The sequence below is a fragment of the Coregonus clupeaformis genome, chromosome 31 (assembly GCF_020615455.1).
Source record: "Coregonus clupeaformis isolate EN_2021a chromosome 31, ASM2061545v1, whole genome shotgun sequence".
Taxonomy (NCBI): Eukaryota; Metazoa; Chordata; class Actinopteri; order Salmoniformes; family Salmonidae; genus Coregonus; species Coregonus clupeaformis.
Window position 1 is genome coordinate 34,726,401 of NC_059222.1, and position 24,650 is coordinate 34,751,050.

General features: G+C 43.5%; 1 protein-coding gene across 2 annotated transcripts in view; it reads right to left on the reverse strand.

Moving 5' to 3' along the window:
* The window catches only part of LOC121540796 (mitogen-activated protein kinase kinase kinase 4), a 93,968-nt gene that overhangs the window by 40,460 nt on the left and 28,858 nt on the right, over positions 1-24,650 (reverse strand). For both annotated transcript variants that reach the window (XM_041849892.2, XM_041849893.2), the window contains exons 2-7: positions 10,940-11,148; positions 6,830-7,449; positions 6,082-6,714; positions 4,948-5,493; positions 1,031-1,294; positions 576-728 (exon numbers count right to left, since the gene is read on the reverse strand). In XM_041849892.2, coding sequence (XP_041705826.1) covers positions 576-728; positions 1,031-1,294; positions 4,948-5,493; positions 6,082-6,714; positions 6,830-7,449; positions 10,940-11,148 — 2,425 coding nt within the window. The remainder of the gene's footprint in view (positions 1-575; positions 729-1,030; positions 1,295-4,947; positions 5,494-6,081; positions 6,715-6,829; positions 7,450-10,939; positions 11,149-24,650) is intronic.

Below are 24,650 nucleotides of genomic sequence, written 5' to 3' on the forward strand. Positions count from 1 at the left end.
CAGAAAGTATACCTCTATTGATATCACATACATTATCAAGCATTTCACACGTTATCCAGATACTGACTGTTAGCACTTGGTGGTCTATAGCAGCTTCCCACCAGAATGGGCTTTAGTTGAGGCAGGTGAACCTGTAGCCATATTACTTCAACAGTATTTAACATGAGATCCTCTAAGCTTTACAGGAATGTGGTTCTGAATATAGGCCGCAACACCGCCCCCGTTGGAAGATAGGATAGAAAATATACTACGCTGTAGAAAAGAGTCTCTGCGCGATGGACACACTTGAACCAAAACATTTCAGTGGTTTAGGGCAGTTTCCTGACACAGGGTAAATTCAATGTATCTTCTACAGATTAGTCCTCAGTAATTTGTCTTACCACCAGTATCTTGTGGAAGTCCTCTTCAAACTTGTCTATGTTATGGTGCATTTATAATGTATTTAAGAGCTGTCATAAGCATAAATGACTCGCTTATAATGATCTTTCAAACAGGATTTCTGGAAAACAGGGAAATGTTTTGGGAAAGAGGAATTTTGCAACCCTAATCCTGACTCAGTAGGAAGTCTGTCTTACCACCAGCATCTTGTGGAGGTCCTCCTCGAAATCGTCTATGTTGGCGTTGGTCTGAAGTCCCTGGGGGTCTGTGACCACCCCCCTCAGCATGTACTGGTAATACTGCTTCATCAGGAGACCACCTTTCAACACCTCCTTACATTCACGCACCAACTACAGAACAGATGGAGACACAGGTTAGCATGGGCATCAACAGACATATAGCCTACCCATTTCACCTTACTGAGCCAAACCGAGTCGAGCTGTACTAGGCTGGCCTGGTTGCGCATCCGCCATAGATGCTGGAACTGTGCTTTAAAGGACAATGTGAAAAGAACATATCTGAGCAAGCACAGTGCGGTTCGGGTCAGCCCTACAGTGTGAATCAAGCAATAGAGATCAGCATCACTATTCACCTCTACTATTCAGAATGAGCAGGGCAGAGTGGGAGAAACAGAGAAGGTGTGCCTGCTGACCTGTTTGATGCTGAGCAGTGAGGGCTCCCCAGCGGGCCTCTGCTCCAGTCTCAGTTTAAGGCACTCGTGTATCACGTTCAGCAGGACCCGGCACAGGACCAGGAAGGCAGGTCGGAACGAGGGGAGGTCCATGTCCAACAGCTCTTCCCAGGAGACCTGGTCCGCCCCCAGCTCCGGGCCACCGGGGGTGTTGCAGGAGGACAGGTGACGGGACAGCTCCGGTAGGTAGTCACTGTACAGCATGGGGTCAGGAAAGTCCGTGAACTAGAGGGGAGAGACGAACATACAACACACGAAAAAACTAAAACACAGAATAAACAGACAGGTTAGCATGTCGACAAACTACAGAGAAGGAGGGCTGTGCAAGGTGAGGATAAGGTAAGGGTAGTGTAATGCAGAGTTCCCCAAACCTGCTTCAGTATTCAACTGGTCATCTGTGAGGTAAAAAGTTAAAATATCCCAAAAAAGAGCATTGTAGATTCCTAGCTAAATACAGTGAGGGAAAAAAGTATTTGATCCCCTGCTGATTTTGTACGTTTGCCCACTGACAAAGAAATGATGAGTCTATAATTTTAATGGTAGGTTTATTTGAACCGTGAGAGACAGAATAACAAAAAAATCCAGAAAAACGCATGTCAGAAATGTTATAAATTGATTTGCATTTTAATGAGGGAAATAAGTATTTGACCCCCTCTCAATCAGAAAGATTTCTGGCTCCCAGGTGTCTTTTATACAAGTAACGAGCTGAGATTAGGAGCACACTCTTAAAGGGAGTGCTCCTAATCTCAGCTTGTTACCTGTATAAAAGACAACTGTCCACAGAAGCAATCAATCAATCAGATTCCAAACTCTCCACCATGGCCAAGACCAAAGAGCTCTCCAAGGATGACAGGGACACGATTGTAGACCTACACAAGGCTGGAATGGGCTACAAGACCATCGCCAAGCAGCTTGGTGAGAAGGTGACAACAGTTGGTGTGATTATTCGCAAATGGAAGAAACACAAAATAACTGTCAATCTCCCTCGGCCTGGGGCTCCATGCAAGATCTCACCTCGTGGAGTTGCAATGATCATGAGAACGGTGAGGAATCAGCCCAGAACTACACGAGAGGATCTTGTCAATGATCTCAAGGCAGCTGGGACCATAGTCACCAAGAAAACAATTGGTAACACACTACGCCGCGAAGGACTGAAATCCTGCAGCATATATACAGGGCCGTCTGAAGTTTGCCAATGAACATCTGAATGATTCAGAGGAGAACTGGGTGAAAGTGTTGTGGTCAGATGAGACCAAAATCGAGCTCTTTGGCATCAACTCAACTCGGCGTGTTTGGAGGAGGAGGAATGCTGCCTATGACCCCAAGAACACCATCCCCACCGTCAAACATAGAGGTGGAAACATTATGCTTTAGGTGTGCTAAGGGGACAGGACTACTTCACCGCATCAAAGGGACGATGGACGGGGCCATGTACCGTCAAATCTTGGGTGAGAACCTCCTTCCCTCAGCCAGGGCATTGAACATGGGTCGTGGATGGGTATTCCAGCATGACAATGACCCAAAACACACGGCCAAGGCAACAAAGGAGTGGCTCAAGAAGAAGCACATTAAGGTCCTGGAGTGGCCTAGCCAGTCTCCAGACCTTAATCCCATAGAAAATCTGTGGAGGGAGCTGAAGGTTCGAGTTGCCAAACGTCAGCCTCGAAACCTTTATGACTTGGAGAAGATCTGCAAAGAGGAATGGAACAAAATCCCTCCTGAGATGTGTGCAAACCTGGTGGCCAACTACAAGAAACATCTGACCTCTGTGATTGCCAACAAGGGTTTTGCCACCAAGTACTAAGTAATGTTTAGCAGAGGGATCAAATACTTATTTCCCTCATTAAAATGCAAATCAATTTATAACATTTTTGACATGTGTTTTTCTGGATTTTTTTGTTGTTATTCTGTCTCTCACTGTTCAAATAAACCTACCATTAAAATTATAGACTGATCATGTCTTTGTCAGTGGGCAAACGTACAAAATCAGCAGGGGATCAAATACTTTTTTCCCTTACTGTATCTTGCTGTTTACAAGTTGAGTATGTGGTGAACTTTGTTTTTTCAAATCAGCACACAGATAAATGACAACCTCAGCGAGGGGAAGAGGAGACCAAGCCTTCCCTCCTAGGGCCCCAGGGATGGTGACTCAGTCATCCTGTATGTGTATGGGTGGTTTTGTGTGCTCACTGTGTCTCTACACATGACCACGGCTGAGAAAGGGCACTGAGCTAGTATAACACATGGACTAGTCAGGAGGACTTTGAAATGGCAAATTATCAGGAAAGCACCATGCAGTACAGTGGCAGCTTAGTTGGAAATCAATTTAACTGTATTTATATATGAATTAAGTTAATTTGTGAAACTGTAAAAAAATAAACATTGCATGATTTGCATTCATATTTGCTATGCAAAATGTAACTAGCCTTCAATTTGACAGAAAGTAAACAAGAACAAGCTCCATTAAGCCCTTCATGATTAAAATGCATATAGGCCTGTACAATCCAATTTATGATGGTTATTTTCAAGGTGCATATCATGTATCAAGCACTTCCCTCTCATTTTGCAACCTCACAATAGCCACAGTGCAGCTCTGTGAACAAACTATCCAAAAACACAGAGCCAAACCAAGCTAAGCTGAGCTGTACTGGGCTGGACTAGTTATGCATCCCACCATAGTTGCTGGAACTGTGATGAAAAATACATTGTGAAAACAAAATATCTGAGCCTGCACTTTATGGTTCGGTTGGGCATGATCGTGTGAAATCCATATTACAGGGGTTTTCAAACCACTGCTCGGGGACCCCCATACATTTCACAATATTGTTGTATCCTTTAACTAGCTAACATGATTCACCTTATCAAGGGCTTGAATCAGGTGTGCTAGCTCTGGAATAGATCAAATACATGGAACGCCTGTTGACTCTGGAGAGGTTTGAAAACCCCGCCATATTAGACAAATGATAGAGACTCGACACACTGCAATCTAAGCTTCCATGTGGATTATTGGCGACAACCTTTCGACCCCTCAGGTCTTCATCGGGTCTCGAAACATAGTGGAAGAAGTTGTCATGTCAACAATTAACCACAGAGATATAAGAGATATCTTGCTGTGTTTTGTAAACACAGATTTAAAATGCTTCTTATTGTAATTTCTGCTCAGCATCAGACTAATTTTGTGCTTCAGTTGCACTTCTCCACTCAGAATGCCCATTTCTGAATTCTCATCTATCAGCTACTTTTCTCCAGTACTTTTCTCAGTGTAGCCAGCCTAGTTCTCTGGTAAAATGCCAGCAAAACATTAGGAAACGTAGCTGGCTACATTCTTTCTATGATAAACATTAGAAATAGGATGGCCATGCATCATTACTGCAAAAAATACCTTGCTTTTTCATTAAGCTCATTTACTTGTGGCTGCTAGCCAAATAGCGTTGAACTGCTGTTGTCATCTGATATTTTCTGCCGAATGTGTTGCACTCATGTATTTTCTGTGAAGGAAAACTATAGTTGCATGCCCCCGATTACTCTATTGAAGCAAAAAAAAAACACTTGACCTTCAATATAAAACACAGATGAAATGGTTTAAAATTCAGATTTTTTGAAAGTCTGCATTATGAAAATGCACATTTCTGAACTCTAACGCAACCCCTGTTATTTGAATCAGCTGTGTAGTGCTAGGGCAAAAACCAAAACGTGCACCCCTTGGGGTCCCAAGGACCGAGTTTGAGAAAAACTGACATAGGAACATCAATTGCAATGTGCAGAGTCTCTCCCTCTAATATCCTTTTTATCATTTGAAATCCATCACCTGCTCAAAGACATTGGATGTTCATATGTAACCTTCTCCTATATAAAACCATATGACAGCTCTCTCTTACCTCCTGTGCAGGCGTGTGGCTGAGCAGAGCTGCCCGGGACCTCTGGAGGGAGGGGTCCATCAGCTTGTGTAGTCTCAGGATCAGTTTCCTCAGCCCCATCTGTTTCAAGGCCTTATCTACGAAGGGTCTGAAGATGGCTGTAGGGCAGTACATCCCTCCTGTCCCTGTTCCCCCCGATACCACTTCCATAGTCCCTGTCCCGGCCGCTGGGAGAAATTCATCCTCAGATAGTAGTAACCGGGTGAATTTAGGAGTCAAAGAGGGGGAGAGTTCACCTTCTCCCTCTCCCGGCTCACCTGTCGTTTCGCCCCCTCTGGGCTCACCAGTTTCCCCCTCCTCCCCCGCTAGGTCCCTGTCCTCCCCATCGCTGTCACCGGCGGTGAAGGTTGCCGTGGAGTCGTTCTCCTCGTCTTCTTCATCCTCGTCTTCCTCGTCATTGCCGCGGGAACAGCGTGGCGAGGGGATCTCGAAGACGGGCCAGCCGATACGGGAAAGGTCCCGGAGGCCGAGGACAGTCGCCATAACACGAAGTTTCTGGTTCAGATCCTAAGTGAAAATATAATTACATTTACATTTACATTTTTGTCATTTAGCAGACGCTCTTATCCAGAGCGACTTACAGTTAGTGAGTGCATACATTTTTTTCATACTAACCGCAATAATATTTAATTGAATCCTCACATCCTCCCTCCGTATAATAACAAATACCATTTAGTAGACGCTTTCATACAAAGCGATTTACAGTACTCATAATGGTTACATTTTCGTATTAGTTGCCCCAGCAGGATCCTAGTGTTGCAATCGCAATGTTCTACCAAGTAAGCCACCCAGGAACACAGATGACAGAAAATAGCTCATTGTTTTGCTAGTGAGAGGACATTACCATTTCTCCATGCATTGGATCTCTACTACTGTCCAGCTCCTGTTATTTCTTTGAATGTACTTTTAAAGCAATTTTTACATCAGCGGTTGTCACAAAAAAGGGAATGTCCGCTGTTTTGCTGACCCCAAAGGTAATTTATTTATAAAGTTACTGTGACTGCTTACTGCGCTTTTCTTTGCATTCTACTGTCCCTCTCCTGTTATTTTGAATGTGTGTAAACCCTCCTTTCGGTCAATCAATCCAGTCCTTACCTGTGTGATGTTGAGCCAGAGACAGAGTGCCTGCACCCTGCCCTGGAAGTCCCTGGCTGCGTACTTCTCATAGTCCTTCTGGAGGGTCTGCAGGGACGGGTACAACGCCTCCACCGACTCCAGTAGCTCCATCACCCGTTTAACCTGCTCGAAGGCCAGCCGCTGGCGCTGGAGGTGCTCCCTGCACCCCGCCCCGGAGCCCAGGGGAGCCGCTGCGTCTACCGCCGAGGGGCAGGCGCTGAAGCCCCATGGGTCGACTGAAGCAACGTGGTTATGGTTAGTCTTTGGAGTGCCAACAGCAGCAGGCTGGTTGGAGTCCCTCTCCTGCCCAGAAACAGTCTCTGAGGCCTGGTTTGAAGTTCTCTGTTTGGGCCCCTGGCTTGGGCCTCCACAGCCTGGTTCTGTTAACACTAGAGTCCTCTGGGCTCCACCCATACTTGGTCCTCCTACCCCCACCCCCAGGCTCAGTTGTCCCAGGCCCACAGTGCTGGGGCTCAGGCTGTGGTAGTTGACCTTGAAGTGGAGCACCTCGTTGATGATGTCTGGGATTGCTTGACGAGCCGTGAACAGGAACACATCCTGGTCGTTGACGGAGCGTCTCGCGTGCCACGCCTGGAGCTCCAGCCACACCACCTGGAGAGAGGGAGGGATGGTGAGAGAGCGAGTCAGCACACATATAAAACTGCTATACATGATATACATCACCATAAGATAGCATTAATCAATCCATAAGTCAATCCATAGCTACCTCGTTGTTCTGGCCCATGAAGGCAGTGTTCTCCAGACCGCGCTGCTCCTTTTCCTTCTTCTTGGACGACATGGAAGTCAGCTTCAATAACAACCTCAGCGTCTCAAAGAACTTGAGTCTATCTGCAGGGCAGTCTGTCCTTGAGGTCTGGCGGTGGGTGCGGTGGGCCATGGGGTGGGGCATAGTGACCAGGAGCTTGCCGCTGCCGCAGCCCAGCGATAGGTAGGGTTTCCTGGGGTCCATGTTGAGGGCTGAGCCTCCACCGAAGGGGCTGGAGGTCTTGGAGAGCGGGTCCAGCACGAAGGAACCTTCAAAGGTCTTCTTGTGGTCTCTCTCGGTGGAGCGCAGGGTGGCGCGTTGTTTTTTACCCTGCTTGTAGTTGTGTTGTTGCTCCTCGGTTTGTTTGTTTACTTGTTTGTTTATGTTTACTTGGATCCCCTCAGAAGGGTCGGTCTGTTTCTTGCCCAGCTTGTAGTTATGTTGCTCAGCCTCTGGGGGGTGGAGGTGGGGGTCTTTCTCTCGGTCTCGCTCGGCCCCCTCTCTGGGCCTGTTGGGGTTAGGGTTGGGCTCCCTCTCTCTCTGGGGCTGTGATGGACTGGAAGGGGCTGGCTGATTGTCTACTGAGATACAGAACGAGAGAGGAAAAATCAATACTTATTCTAACCAATACAATAACAGAACCTTTCCCCTCAAGAAAATATACATGCTGTGGTTACTTTACTCACTGCTACTTGCTCATTCCAAACATTGGCCACTAAGTTGGTTTGTATTTATTAAGGATCCCCATTAGCTGCTGCCAAGGCAGCAGCTACTCTTCCTGGGGTCCAGCAACATTAAGGCAGTTATATACATTACTTTACATTTCATTACCCTTTTCACAACTCATTACGTGTGTTCCCTCAGGCCACTACTCTACAATACAAAATCCATGTGTACATGTGTGTAGAGTGCGTCTGTGCCTGTGTGTCTCTTCAGTCCCCGCTGTGCCATAAGGTGTATTTTTAATCTATTATTTAAAAAAAAATCTGATTCTACTGCTTGCATCAGTTACCTGATGTGGAATAGAGTTCCATGTAGCCATGGTTCTACGTAGTACTGTGCGCCTCCCATAGTCTGTTCTTGACTTGGGGATTGTGAAGAGCCCTCTGGTGGCATGTCTTGTGGGGTATGCATGGGTGTCCGAGCTGTGTGCTACTAGTTTAAAAACAGACACCTCTGTGCATTCAGCATGTCAACACTTCTAACAAAAACATGTAGTGATGAAGTCAATCTCTCCTCCACTTTGAGCCATGAGAGATTTACATACATATTAATGTTAGCTCTCCGTGTACTTTTAAGTGCCAGCCGTGCTGCCCTGTTTTGAGCCAATTGTAATTTTCAGAGGTCCCTCTTTGTGGCACCTGACCACACGACTGAACAGTAGTTCAGGTGCGACAAAACTAGGGCCTGTAGGACCTACCTTGTTGATAGTGTTGTTAAAAAGGCAGAGTAGCGCTTTATTATAGACAGACTTCTCCCCATCTTAGCTACTGTTTTATCAACATGTTTTGACCATGACAGTTTACAATTCAGGGTTACTCCAAGCAGTTTAGTCACCTCAACTTGCTCAATTTCCACATTATTTATTACAAGATTTAGTTGAGGTTTAGGGTTTAGTGAATTATTTGTCTCAAACACAAGGCTTTAAGTTTGAAATATTTAGGACTAATTTATTTCTTGCCACCCATTCTGAAACTGCACCTCTTGCTGTAGTAGCTGACGTGTATAGTGTTGAGTCATCCGCATACATAGACACACTGGCTTTACTCAAAGCCAGTGGCATGTCATTAGTAAAGATAAATAAATTAAAAGGGGGGGGGCCTAGACAGCTGCCCTGCGGAATTCCTGATTCTACCTGGATTATGTTGAAGGCTTCCATGAAAGAACACCCTCTGTTCTGTTAGACAGGTAACTCTTTATCCACAATATAACAGGGTGTGTAAAGCCATAAACACATGTTTTTCCAGCAGCACACTATGATTGATAATGTCAAAAGACGCACTGAAGACTAACAAAACAGCTCCCACAATCGTTTATCATCAATTTCTCTCACCCAGTCAGTCATTTGTGTAAGTGCGGTGCTTGTTGAATGTCCTTCCCTAGAAGCGTGCTGAAAGTCTGTTGTCAATTTGTTCACAGTAAAATAGCATTTTATCTGGTCAAACACAATTTTTCCCAAAAGTTGACTAAGGGTTGGTAACAGGCTGATTGGTCGGCTATTTGAGCCAGTAAAGGGGGCTTTACTATTCTTGGGTAGCAGAATTAATTTTGCTTCCCTCCAGGCCTGATGGCACACACTTTCTAGTAGGCTTAGATTGAAGATATGGCAAATAGGAGTGGCAATATCGTCCGCTATTATCCTCAGTAATTTCCCATCCAAGTTGTCAGACCCCAGTGGCTTGTCATTGTTGATAGACAACAATAACAATTTCACCTCTTCCACACTCACTTTACGTAATTCAAAATTACAATGATTGTCTTTCATAATTTAAATCAGTTATACTTGGATGTGGTGACAGCGTTTCTTGCTGGCATGTCATGCCTACGTTTATTAAAAATTTTTTAAAAACATTAAGGTAGTTGGCAATATCAGTGGGTTTTGTGATGAATGAGCCATCTGATTCAATGAATGATGGAGCTGAGTTTGCCTTTTTGCCCACATTTTCATTTCAGGTGCTCCAAAACTTTTAACTATCATTCATCTTTGTTTCATAGTATAGTTTCTTCTTTTTATTCAGTTTAGTCACATGATTTCTCAATTTGCAGTACGTTTGCCAATCGGTTGTGCAGCCAGACTTATTTGCCATTCCTTTTGCCTTATCCCTCTCAACCACACAGTTTTTCAATTCCTCATCAATCCAAGGGGATTTACCATTTTTACTGTCATTTTCTTATTAGTAACTGGAATAAGCAATTTCATAAATGTCTCAAGTGCAGTATCTGGTTGCTCCTCATTACACACCACATACCAACAAATATTATTTACAGTTACCCTAAACATATTTAGATCTATGTGCGTCTTGAGTGGAGTCAGATTTTTTGGAGCAACGCGCACCTTTTGTAACATGATACCCTCACCAGTCCATGTGTTCCTAGACACCCGAATAGCAACATACACAAGGGGGCGATAGCAGAGATTTCCTTCTTGTCGTCTTCCCATTGTGGTAAAAGCAGAGAAGAATCACGTTTAAAATATCACCACTGTTAGCTAATTTCAATGAAAACCAACTGTATATTTGAATAATAGCTACATGTAATGAAAGTTTAGGTTTGTTTTACATTACCTCATTCTGTGCCTGCCAGTTGGCTGTAGACTACTCCGCTAGCAGCTTGCTAGCTAGCTGACTAAAAACAGCAAGCAAGCTAGCCTTTTAGCTTCCCACATCTCCCCATGTGAAATAAGAAGATTTATAATTAAATAATATGCCTTTGCAAATATTCTTTACTTGCCAGTGTAACCTACAACATTATCCCAGTTTAATATGCTGCTTGAACGTATTAGCTTCCATATCAGCTGAAAATAGAATGTCATGTTTAGGACGCAGAGAAAAAGCACATCTCGCAACGGTTTTTACAAATAGCCTGGAATCACTAGTTATTCTAATAAAGATACAATGCTGTTTGAATATTCGCTGGGATTATATTTGCTTATCAATGCAAAATAGGCTACTTTGATGCATAGCCTATAGATCAGATCAAGGCTACACAACACTGACCCACAGCTACTCAATGAATGATACGGCGTGTTAATATTTTCATGTGGCACAGGAGTATGTCGAATGTCGGAGCACACTACTAGGACCCGCCTCTTGTGACGAAAAACAAAACTGCGCTACACTCTGTAGGGTCAGTCTACGTAGGGTATAAATTGGCATTAACAGGTAAATTAGGTTTATATTATGTTGATCTCGCTCTTACCCTTGTTAGGAGACCTTCCAGCGGGGGAGCGTCAAGACGACCTGCACTGACTGTTTCTATGGTGTTTGCCTGACATGTTTACGACACTACGCACCCCTGTCCTCTCTACCTCGGACTCTGTGACCACTGCCTCCATCTTATCCCCTAACTTACTCTTGCAAGGAGAGCGTCCAGCCGGGGAGCGTCCAGCCGACCTGGCCTGGCTGTTCTTCTGGTGTTTCCCCGACATGCGTTTCAAATGCCGGGGGGTGTAGGGGGGAGACGTGCCGTACAGAGCTTCCTCTTCCTCGCTGGGCTCGTCCCAAAAGTCTTCCACCTCGCATCTCTGATGCCTCGAACCATCTTTTGATGGATTGACCTGCCTGTGGGAAAAGAGTTGGGTTATTTTTAGTGGGGATTCTATGGAAACTAATCTAGTATCTGCAATGAAAAACGTCCTGTGGAGGAGATGAGGGGTGTGGTCAGAGAAAAAAAACTGGAAAATGATATGTAAATTACTGGAATTAGTAGGGATGTAACGATTCACCAATTGACATCGGTCCCTGTACAAATGTTTAAGATATGAGTGCATCGGTCTGTGGGAGCCTAAACCGATTCAAATTATGCATTCTTCGGTCAGAAAAGCGATTTAAACATTACCAATCCCCAGTTCACTAATGTTTTTTAGTCATCGTTTTATTCCGAAAATTCATCAATTCAGTCACAACAGATAAGAGGTGTCATCTTTCAGTTCAGTGGTATATCAAACTTATATAACTGTGTATGACTGTCAGATAACTGTGTGCACAGTGCGAGAGACAGCTGTTCTAAATATAAATATTGACATAATACTAGCTCAAAACATTTTCAATCTGCAAAAATGACAAGTTCATCAGTGGGTGATGGTGATTTCAGATAAAAAAGTGTGTGTGTGTGTGGGGGGGGTCAAAAAGCATACATTTCCACCACACCTAATCTGCCCAGTCTCAACTCAGGTGCCTACACACACACACACACACAGCCACTCAGCTCAGAAGAGTAATCTCAGACAGATCCAGCTCAGAAGCCCAGCTCCTGAGCTCCCATCAGCAGCAAATATTAGTTTAAAATGTTAGATGTGTTCATATAACAAAAGAAACGGCATTGTATCGAATCGCATCAATTTGTTCCCCTAATTAAACCAAATCGCACAGAATCGTTTCAAACTAAAATGTACCGTAGCCCATGCATCTAGAGGTATCGAATCGTTCATGAAAGGAGAGAAGCGCATCCCTAAAGGCGTCCGCATGCTTCCCAGCCGAAACAGTTCGGTAGAGTTCGTTCATACATTATGACAACATTTTCTGATGTTTTTGTTTGCTTTGGACTGTTCGGGCACACCTTTTTCTTGGAGGCAAGCCGAAGTTCGGAGCCGAAGTCTACACCCCTTCATCAATGATTCTTCAATAAAGTATTTGTCATTCAACGAGAGACGATTCATTTTAATGCACATTTATTCATTGAAAAATACTGCACCAAACAGTTAGTCATGCATAAAATTGCATGACTAAGATCTCTTCAGCAAAAACATCCAAATGAATGACAGATTTCTTGAGTTATCTTAGATTAATTCTGACTATTTTGAGGAAGTGTATTCTGGCCACGACATCTAAAAAAAAAATGGACACACAGTACTGTTGCAGCTTTTTTCTTGTTTTTCAAGCAAAGGTCATTTAAGGGAGTATGCGAGCACACTCGTTCGGTTCGGCGCCAGCCGAACTGAAGCATGCTGACGCTATAAGAGTTAGCAATGGCTCGATAAACTACCTTCAACTTCCTTCAAACTGCACACAGAGACATACAAATGGTATCCATGAGTTCATCTTACCTGGGTAAGTAGAAAAAATGGCTTAATTGCCAAAATGTTGAACTATCCCTTTAACTGCAGAGGCGATACTGCTGCAGCAGCCAGACAGACTGTCTGCTCTAGGCACATCTGACTGATGACAAGTGGTTTGACTAGGACGCCGGTCTGGTCTGGAGCCTTCCGGGATGAAGCCTCCACTTGCTCCAACAGTAGAAGTTCTTCTATTTCAATAGCAGTGCTGTGTATGACCACTGAGGGCCAGACAGACAGACAGGATAATGGGCTGTGGTGGGCTTTCAGTGTTCACATCCCCACTCCCCAGCCAGTCTTTCACGAATATAAGGTAAACATGATTATTGCACTACATAGGTAATGGAATGGTACCATATTTGCTATATAGGTAATAGGGTACCATACCAGACATCTGGCGGCTTCCTTCAGCTCCCCCAACAGTAGCAGTGCTGTGTAGGCTTTGTACCTCCACAGAGGGCTGCCAGGCAGACAGACCCTGGACAATGGGTTATGGGGGTTCACATTTTACTACTTTCACAATTCTACGCAGTTAAAACAAAGCAAAGGCTGAGGGATGGTGCTGGAGAAATGTAACCCCTCAACTTCATAGACAGAGCTATGGATGCAAGGACTGACCATCCATGATATGAGAATTATAGTTTTAACTGTGTTTTGAGGCTATACATTGTTTGTTTACATTTACTGTAGGGTAATTCCACACTTTAACACTAGAACCGCTGGACCTCGAGGGACCCCCCTTCAAGCTAATGAGCAGTCAGTCATTCTGACTGCAACATTCTAACAGTGTAATTAATAAATGTCATATATGCTATTACAAAAATTATCATTTGGTTGTGTTTATGAAGGTAACATGTTTTTTTTTTATAACACAATAGCATTTATTAGTTTATTACAGTAGGTGTTAAAACAGACAGCTTCAGTCAGCTGTTCTAGCACACTCTATTGGTGTTTTTAGACGAGCAGTTCTGCCCCCATTCAGCAGGTCCTAACTAATTTAATTTCTTATTGGTTAAGGTCACGCCAGTCAATACATGTTCGCTAATCAGGGACGTTCAGAAGGACCCCAAGCACGGCAGAAGTCAGATAATTTCAGTTGTGCTTTCCATCCTGACGAGCACCACCCTTTACCCTGCTGCTACCTTTTCCTTATTGTGGACATTTCCTTTGCCGTCTGACATTTTATTGTGCGTGCATCTACAAGTAAGTGCCTTAGATCTTTCAGCCTTGTTGTTTACGGAGCTAAAGATTGCCTATTGTTTATAATTACCATTTATATTGAGCTTGTTAGCTAGCTCGCTAGCGTTACTCAATCAGAACGCGTCGGTATTTAGCATGCCTATTAGCGATGTTAGCTGTTTTAGCATTAGTCATTTGTGGTGCTGCTAGACTATTTCTATTGGTGTAAATTGCTCATGCCGTTTATGTTATGTAGATGTACCTACACTCTTGTACTGTTTATTTAGTACATTTACCTATGTTTAGAATGTCTACAAGTTCCCTAGCCTGTGTAGGTTATTGCCATGTGACTAGGACTTAAGCCTGCTGTAGTGTATAGTATGTGCTGTTGTACTTTACCTGAGCTAGCTTGTACAGACTTTTTTTCCTATTATAGCAGTGCTCTTGCGTAAGTTCTTTCTCCTCTTTCCTTTCAGAACCATAATTAATGTCAGTTCTCACTGGATAGGATTCTCAGTTATCTGAACCATGAGTAGTCAGATGTGTGTGTGATGTGTGAATGTGGACATTTTCTTCCATTAAACCCCCCTTAACCTGGACATCCGCCTCATCCTTGTTCTGACCGGACATTCTGTAGTGGTTGCTACCGGCCTTAAGCCAGCACCTAAGGTTTCTTATTACATTCATGGTCCTTCGATTCTCTACAACCCTACCCATATTGTTCATGGTCCTTACGAGCAGGATACAACAGTGAGTACTAGAGCCCAAGGATGCCAGTTAACAGAGAAGATCCTCCACAAGATGTGGTCCGTCTGCGCCGACTGAATCACCTGCCACAATATCTCAACGATTACAACTACTATGACGAAGAGTCAAGGCACAGACTACCACACACACATCCACACATCCACTCCTACGAGGGAGAGCAGCTAGAGGGTTCTATTGAGAACTCGCGACGTGACATACTGCAGTCAAAGTGGCCTTCTTCCCCTTCAATAACTCATCACCGGTCCAAGTCACCACCAGGCTGACCAGCAGAATAGAGAACAGAGCCTCAGCCTTTTCATCGGTTGCTTTTTTCAGAGTTCCCACCTCAGGCTAACCTCGACCAGAGATCGCCAAGTTTAGCATTGACAGTTATTTTGTGTTTCTTCCATTTGCGAATAATCGCACCAACTGTTGTCACCTTCTCACCAAGCTGCTTGGCGATGGTCTTGTAGCCCATTCCAGCCTTGTGTAGGTCTACAATCGTGTCCCTGTCATCCTTGGAGAGCTCTTTGGTCTTGGCCATGGTGGAGAGTTTGGAATCTGATTGATTGATTGCTTCTGTCGAAAGTTGTCTTTTATACAGGTAACAAGCTGAGATTAGGAACACTCCCTTTAAGAGTGTGCTCCTAATCTCAGCTCGTTACCTGTATAAAAGACACCTGGGAGCCAGAAATCTTCCTGATTGAGACGGGGTCAAATACTTATTTCCCTCATTAAAATGCAAATCAATTTATAACATTTTTGACATGCGTTTTTCTATCTCTCACTGTTCAAATAAACCTACCATTAAAATTATAGACTGAATTTGTTTGTCAGTGGGCAAACGTACAAAAATCAGCAGGGGATCAAATACTTTTTTCCCTCACTGTATTTACAAAGCCCTTTTTACATCAGCAGATGTCAAAGTGCTATACAGAAACCCAGCCTAAAACCCCAAACAGCAAGCAATGCAGATGTAGAAGCACGGTGGCTAGGAAAATCTCCCTAGAAAGGCAGATACCTAGGAAGAAACCTTGAGAGGAACCAGGCTCTGAGGGGTGGCCGGGTGGAGATTATAACAGTACATGGCCATTATGTCCAGATTTTTCTCCAAGTCAGGAAGATGGAAGGCTCCTACAGTCCACCTTCGCCAGTACTTACCTGATGGGAACTGCCAGTTAGCACCTGACCATCTCAGTCCTTCTATAGTTCTTTCTTCTTACAACTGCAAGATGTATTAGAGTGGGAGAACGGAGGTTCTGCAGCGCCAGCGCGACCAGCTCCGTGACGCTAGATATCAGAAGATGCGAGACACTTTACCCTTCCACCTCAGCTTCACCATTAGCCCTGATCTCAGATCTGAGCCCTGCTGTGGAGTCCCTCACAGCGGTGCCACAGCTTTCTCCAGGGCCACCGGATCCACCGCCACATCCTGTTGGCTACCCTCTTCCAGAACTGCCTCACAGCCTGCACTGGCCGCTTGCGCGCCACTCACCCTGGTCTGGTGACCTCAAGCACCTTTGTGACGGGATGGCCGGCTATACCACCAAGAGAGGACTTTTGTTGGACCAGTTGCCTGTCTGGTCTACGTCTCTGCTCTGCTGGATGACCACAAGTCTTCACGTCATCCCTCAGATGACTGTTTGCCCTTTGTTGTTTCAAATCTGTACAAGGGTGGGTTCCATATAGCCGGAACAAAAATAAATAATTTCCTCTAAAATTAAAGTTAAAAAACAATGTTACAATAAACTACACTAAACAAAATATAAACGCAACATTCAACAATTTCAAAGATTTTACCAAGTTACAGTTAGTCAAATGAAATACATTCATTAGACCCTAACCTATGGATTTCACATGACTGGGAATACAGATATGCGTCGGTTGGTCACAAAAAAAAAAAAAAAAAAGTAGGGGCGTGGATCAGAAAAGTCAGTATCTGGTGTGACCACCATTTGCCTCATGCAGTGCGACACATCTCCTTCGCATTGAGTTGATCAGGCTGTTGATTGTGGAGTGTGGAATTTTGTTCGACTCCTCTTCAATGGATGTGCGAAGTTGCTAGATATTGGCGGAAACTGGAAGACACTGTCGTACACGTCGATCCAGAGCATTCCAAACATGCTCAATGGGTGGCATGTCTGGTGAGTATGCAGGCCATGCAAAAACGGGGACATTCAGCTTCCAGGAATTGTGTACAGATCCTTGTGACATGGGGTAGCGCATTATCATGCTGAACATGAGGTGATGGCGGCGGATGAAAGGCATGACAATGGGCCTCAGGATCTTGTCACGGTATCTCTGTGAGTTCAAATTGCTATCAATAAAATGCAATTGTGTTCGTTGTCCGTAGCTTAAGCCTGACAATACAATAACCACCCCCACCATGGGGCACTCTGTTTACAACATTGACATCAGCAAACTGCTCGCCCACACGACGACTTTCACGCTGTCTGCCATCTGCCCAGTACATTTGAAAGCGGGATACATTTGTGAAGAGCACACTTCTCCAGTGTGCCAGTGGCCATCGAAGGTGAGCATTTACCCACTGAGGTTGGTTACGACGCCTAACAGCAGTCAGCACAAGGTGCACCTGTGTAATGATCATGCTGTTTAATCATCTTCTTGATATGCCACACCTGTCAGGTGGATGGATTCTCTTGGCAAAGGAGAAATGCTCACTAACAGGCATGTAAACAAATTTGTGCACAACATTTTAGAGAAATAAGCTTCTTGTGCATACGGAAAACTTCTGGGGTCTTTTATTTCAGCTAATGAAACATGGGACCAACACTTTACATGTTGCATTTATATTGTTGTTCAGTATATGTCTAAACAACTCAAAATGTTATATGGCCAGCTTCAATTTTGAGTTTGTTTCCAATTTAATGAACCGTTTCAGTGCCTGTGACATTGCAATGAATGTGAATATAAAGGTTTGATGATTCCCAAAAAGAACAAAATATTTCGTCATTATTTAGTTACTTCTGTCTTTAAAATCAGTAATCCTATTCTTGCATTTAAAATGAAAAATGTCCTTGTATAATGAGGATAACCAAGCATCTCACTATTTTGGGTACAATTCACAGTAATTTCACTAAAGGTAGATAAAAAGCAATTATTTACTTGTGAATTATTATAACGTTACCTGCCTCATGCTTAACAATTCTTTTTACATTTTATCCGAGACCTTTTTTCCACTTTCATTTATACAGTGGGGAGAACAAGTATTTGATACACTGCCGATTTTGCAGGTTTTCCTACTTACAAAGCATGTAGAGGTCAAATTTTTATCATAGATACACTTCAACTGTGAGAGACAGAATCTAAAACAAAAATCCAGATAATCACATTGTATGATTTTTAAGTAATTAATTTGCATTGTATTGCATGACATAAGAATTTGATACATCAGAAAAGCAGAACTTAATATTTGGTACAGAAACCTTTGTTTGCAATTACAGAGATCATACGTTTCCTGTAGGTCTTGACCAGGTTTGCACACACTGCAGAAGGGATTTTGGCCCACTCCTCCATACAGACCTTCTCCAGATCCTTCAGGTTTCGGGGCTGTCGCTGGGCAATACGGACTTTCAGCTCCCTCCAAAGATTTTCTATTGGGTTCAGGTCTGGAGACTGGCTAGGCCACTCCAGGACCTTGAGATGCTTCTTACGGAGCCACTCCTTAGTTGCCCTGGCTGTGTGTTCCGGGTCGTTGTCATGCTGGAAGACCCAGCCACGACCAATCTTCAATGCTCTTACTGAGGGAAGGAGGTTGTTGGCCAAGATCTCGCGATACATGGCCCCATCCATCCTCCCCTCAATACGGTGCAGTCGTCCTATCCCCTTTACAGAAAAGCATCCCCAAAGAATGATGTTTCCACCTCCATGCTTCACGGTTGGGATGGTGTTCTTGGGGTTGTACTCATCCTTCTTCTTCCTCCAAACACGCCGAGTGGAGTTTAGACCAAAAAGCTCTATTTTTGTCTCATCAGACCACATTACATTTTACATTTACGTCATTTAGCAGACGCTCTTATCCAGAGCGACTTACAGTTAGTGAATACATATATATTTTATATTTGATTTTTTATTATAATAATTTTTTTATATATACTGGCCCCCCGTGGGATTCGAACCCACAACCCTGGCATTGCAAACGCCATGCTCTATCAACTGAGCTACATCCCTGCCGGCCATTCCCTCCCCTACCCTGGACGACGCTGGGCCAATTGTGCGCCGCCCCATGGGTCTCCCGGTCGCGGCCGGCTGCGACAGAGCCTGGATTCGAACCAGGATCTCTAGTGGCACAGTTAGCACTGCGATGCAGTGCCTTAGACCACTGCGCCACCCGCTACCTTCTCTAATTCCTCCTCTGGATCATCCAGATGGTCATTGGCAAACTTCAGACGGGCCTGGACATGCGCTGGCTTGAGCAGGGGGACCTTGCGTGCGCAGCAGGATTTTAATCCATGACGGCGTAGTGTGTTACTAATGGTTTTCTTTGAGACTGTGGTCCCAGCTATCTTCAGGTCATTGACCAGGTCCTGCCGTGTAGTTCTGGGCTGATCCCTCACCTTCCTCATGATCATTGATGCCCCACGAGGTGAGATCTTGCATGGAGCCCCAGACCGAGGGTGATTGACCGTCATCTTGAACTTCTTCCATTTTCTAATAATTGCGCCAACAGTTGTTGCCTTCTCACCAAGCTGCTTGCCTATTGTCCTGTAGCCCATCCCAGCCTTGCGCAGGTCTACAATTTTATCCCTGATGTCCTTACACAGCTCTCTGGTCTTGGCCATTGTGGAGAGGTTGGAGTCTGTTTGATTGAGTGTGTGGACAGGTGTCTTTTATACAGGTAATGAGTTCAAACAGGTGCAGTTAATACAGGTAATGAGTGGAGAACAGGAGGGCTTCTTAAAGAAAAACTAACATGTCTGTGAGAGCCGGAATTCTTACTGGTTGGTAGGTGATCAAATACTTATGTCATGCAATAAAATGCAAATTAATTACTTAAAAATCATACAATGTGATTTTCTGGATTTTTGTTTTAGATTCTGTCTCTCACAGTTGAAGTGTACCTATGATAAAAATTAGACCTCTACATGCTTTGTAAGTAGGAAAACCTGCAAAATCAGCAGTGTATCAAATACTTGTTCTCCCCACTGTAGGTGTCACCCCGTAGGACATTATGTCACACCGATGGACAATACACAACAGGTAGTCAAATTTTACTGTTAAAACCTCATGACACTTTCTCACGACTCCCTCTTGTCCCTCTGCAGCAGACATAAGCGAGCAATATGTTTGGACCATCGATTCGCAATAAAATCACAGTATCGAATCACAATACATATGGAATCGTGAAAATCGCAATACATATAGCACCAGCACACAAGTTTCATGATAATATCATGAGGTCCCTGGTAATTCCAAGCCCTAATTTCTTTCCCACCATCTTAGTCATTTTCGTTCAGATTTTGTATCAACGCTAACGCAGCATGTGCATCCACTCATCTTGGTCTTCTTGCCATTGTAAATTACGCACGCTCCCCCTGTGTACTCCAAGTAGGCCAGCGTAGACTGATAAGACTGCTTGGATTTGGGGGACTAATAGACGGTACATACTATGCTTGGGTGGTATACCATATACCGGGGTATTTGGAAAAAGCCATGGGATGGTTTTTCAATACCATGGAAAGTAGTTTTCTAAACTACTTTTTAAATATCTGCAGTCAACTTGTGCAATACGATAGGAGATAAAGAACATTGTGTTCTTAATTTCATCCATCACATTATGTAGCTCATGGTAGACCCCAGTCAAAACCACCAGAGACCAGGAGCCTTGTCAGTCACTCACTGTTGTGCAGCATGCGCCTGGTGATCTAATTACAGTAAGGAATTCAAATGTTTGCCAGCTAGATATCTTATAACTACTTGTATACTTCTATAGTTTAAGTCAGAAACTGTACAAAATGTTCGCAATGCGCTCATTAGCATTTAGTTAGCATTCTCTATGATGATTCCTTAGTACTTATCATTTTTTAGCATTCTGGTATGTGACATTTTTGGGCTTTGAATATTAGTACTTTCTTAATAAATACCTGCAGTCAACTTGTGCATTAGGTAATAGATAACGCAGATCGCGCTCATCATTTTCATTATGAAGCTTACCAGTACTAGTTTCCCAAAACAGCAGTTTCAGCCAGTCACGTGTGTTTGTTTACAAAAAAGCACAACTAGCAAAATGGGAGCTTCGTGAGGTGAGTCACTCCTGCAGCGCAATTTAAGTGAGGTGATGAAATTCACTACTAATGTTTGCCAGCTACAACTATTAAGTTAACTACCTAAGATCAACTGGGCACGGCACCTTCAAAGGTCGGGAGAAGGAACGGAACAGGCCCTACTGTCAGGAGAAGGAAGGGCAAAGGGGGAAAACCATTTTTAAAAATGACATGTCCTCCTAAAACTGGTTATAACTCCAGTTCTGTTTGTTCTTACAACGACAGTGTGATAGACTTATTTTGGAAAAGTCAAGGACGGAGGGGGCATTACTTTAAAAATGGCAGCGTCATATTTCTATATTTTACTAATGCAGTCCAAATGACTGCTTTAGCAGTTATTGTGTTCAAATGTATGCCAAAACGAAAAACATTGATTTCAAAGTTGAACAAACCATACAACTCTATGCACAATGACTACTTTGTATTTTTTTTATTTACTATGTAAATTGATCAAACATTTACTGGAAAAACTGTGCATATGCAAAGTTTGGTAACATAATTAAGGTAAAACCTCCCTCAGTTTTACTCTGTTACCAAACGTTGTATCTGCACAGCTCTTCCTGTGAATGTGTTTTTGTAACATTTTCAGTGGAAATTAAAAGTAGTCCTTGTGCATATAGTTATATGGTTTGTTAAACTTTGAAATCAATGTTTTTTGTTTGGTATACATTATAAAGTGAAAACAGTCTTAGCGGAATTCCGTTACCGTGGAATTGCCCTGTAGTAACTGCAGATTGCTCTTTTAAATCCATGACGAGGAGTGAACAAGTGCACATTTCAGAAGAAAGGCTAGTAAAGTCCATCTGCTAGTTGGGGGTCAGCCATACGGCACCAGGTCAAAGTTCAAAAGGTTAACCTAAAGGTCACGTGAAGCCACCCGGCTCACTTGCCCTCTGGTGTGTAAAAAGCAATGATCCTAAAAATGTTATGGGGATGACAGCAGAAACTGTCGACTAAAATCCTGCACCTCAAAATTCTGCAATTAGTTGAAACCTCAAAATGTTATTGGAATTCATTCAATGTAGTGATGTTAAAAGGTTGAAACGCTGGACACATCAAGCAACTGAACATTAGACTAGTAGGCTATGTATAATGAAACACTCCCCAGTAGCCTGTTGTCTGTGCCAGAGATTGGGCTGATTGAGGTCATACTGACTGACTGTAGTAGGTGAGTGTGTGTGCGTGCACGTGTGTGATATTACTGGCACAGAGAGAACATACCCAACCAAGCTCTCGAAACACTTCCACACTTTGTAGGTGAAAGAAACAAAAGAAAAACAGAAAGGAAGAACGCACGACGGGGCAAGCCTTCAAAGATCACCCTGGCACAGCTTTGTGCCTCTAACCCTTTTCTGAGGGGATTGTAATAGGATTAGAGAGGGGAGGGCGGGGCAAATTGACCCAGAGAAGTAAAAACAATAGAAGGGAAATGGGTACACCCTGGTCGACTGCAACGCCATGTGTCTCTCCATCGATCAACTGATTCAAAGACATTCCCCACGTGTGTGTGTGTGTGTGGCGGTTGATTGGGTGCGGTGGGGCATTGGTGGATAGCTTTCACTAATCCAACAATTAGTGGCCAAAGCCTTTCAGTGAGAGAGAAAGAGACGCATGGAGAGAGGGGGAGCGAGCACACACACACACACACACAAAGAGCCACATGGAGAGCACAGGCCCCCACTGCCCATCTGCCTCTCTTTTGCGCCACCCAGAGACACCCTCACACACATCCACTGACCCTTCTATACACACACTTCCTTCTGTTCCCAGGGAGAAAACCAAGGACTTCCAGACAAGAGAAGACACGTGCTGCAAGCCGTTGGGCTTTCTATGTGCCAGAGCAGTGTGTGTCAGATTTGTCCAGATGCACCCAGTGTATGCATTCCCTTAGCATATGGGTTAAATCATATGAGTGGTGGGAGAGTAGATCAGTCTGTGCTAGGGCTACACGATTAACCCAATTCAGATCGAAATTGTGATATTGACGTGCATTAACCATTTTTTTTGACACTCCGTTAACACAAAAAATAGACTATGATACCTACTCCAATGAGATGCACTAGACTCCGCTCATTCACTCTTTACATGCACAAAAGACCATGACCAATCACAAGCAGGCTCTCACTCTCTGCATGGCATGCACATGCTGGCCAATCACAAGCGTCCTCACATAGAGCGCGCTGTTAGATGCTGGTGAGGAGAGAAAGGTCTACACAGAGTGTCGGCAGACACCAAAGTGCTAATGAGAACATCGATTTGGTGCCGAAGAAGGGCGCATCTTCAGTGGTATAGCAGTATTTCGGCTAGAGGCAAACCAATGTCAACCAAATGCAACTATTGTGCAAAATATGCCTCAGAGTTCTGGCGACAACAAGAACCGTCACCTACTTTATGACGATTGCATGGTGGAAAAAGCGTCAGAAAGCAGCAAAGCCCCTCAGCCACAGCCAGCCATCTAAGATAAGCAGGCATTGATTGCAGAGGCATTTAAGTTTAATGCCCTATTAAAAAAACATCCCGCCTACACATAGAATTCCCCAAGGCTAGTATCACCCACCTATCACCTAGCCAAAGACATAATTCCTATTTACACAGTCAGCAAAGACGGCTTCAAGATGATAAAAAAGCTGGACAGGAGATACAAGATTCCATCTTTAATTTAATAATAATTTATCTGAGCAAACCAGAAACCTTCCAATATTTTACTTTCAAATAATACTTTAGAAACATTTAAATATAATACATTTGAAGGTTGTGCAGGACGATGATAGATGAAGGAATCAATCTATCATTTCAAACCGTTAGAGTATTTATCTGGTCAATATGTCAGTGTATTATGTCTGTAAGTGTGTTATATGTGAAAATGTGATCATATTATAAATTGTATTTTAATGTTTAAAGGACTCTTGGAAGATTAGTCCAAATGAGGACTAAAAGAGATCCTAATAAAATTGAAATCTTGCACATATTTCTCCCAAGTCGCCATCACAACACTAACAAAAGTAGGCTAATGGAGAAGTTGAAACAGAGCTTTGTTGATTATTACGCGAATACAACAGACCTTTGGTCTAATAGAACGACCGAGCCCTACATTCGTTTGAGATCACGAGGGAGAAGACATCGCTCATGGTTTTTGAGATAAGTTTTAGCCACTTCGGGCCTGAATGAGGAGCAGCAACTGTGCATAACGCTAATGGTGCAAATGTGGTAAAGGCCATCGTGTTAAATGTCTGGACCAGACTTGCAATCGGTAGGCTACGTGTTACATGTTAAGGCACTTTGACTTATAATTACACAATTATAAGCTTCTTATTCCATCTGCAGCCTATGGCTGCCTGAATAAATATTTAACTTGGGTTATTTAATAACTCAGTGGTAAAATAGGAAAATGTTTGTTCATATGTAGGTTATATTATAACGCAAAATTTGTAATTTCATAGGATGTGGACAGTGTAGGGCAGGGGTATTCAAATAATAATATAATAATATATTCAACTCTTATCCTACGAGGTCCAGAGCCAGCTGGATTTCTGTTCAACCTGATAAGTAATTGCACCCACCTGGTGTCCCAGGTCCAAATCAGTCCTCTGATTTACAATGAAAAAAGTGGAACTGGCTTCGAGGTCCAGAGTTGAGTTTGAGGGGTGTAGGTTGTCCAACCGCCCTCTACCCAGCGGGTGAAAACGCGATTTAGTGATGAAATTGTACTTCCTTATGTTACTAAATACATTTTACAAAAGATAAATATGATCGTACATGTTCTGAGACGTTCAGTGGGGTCTTTCTCAAACATTTCATT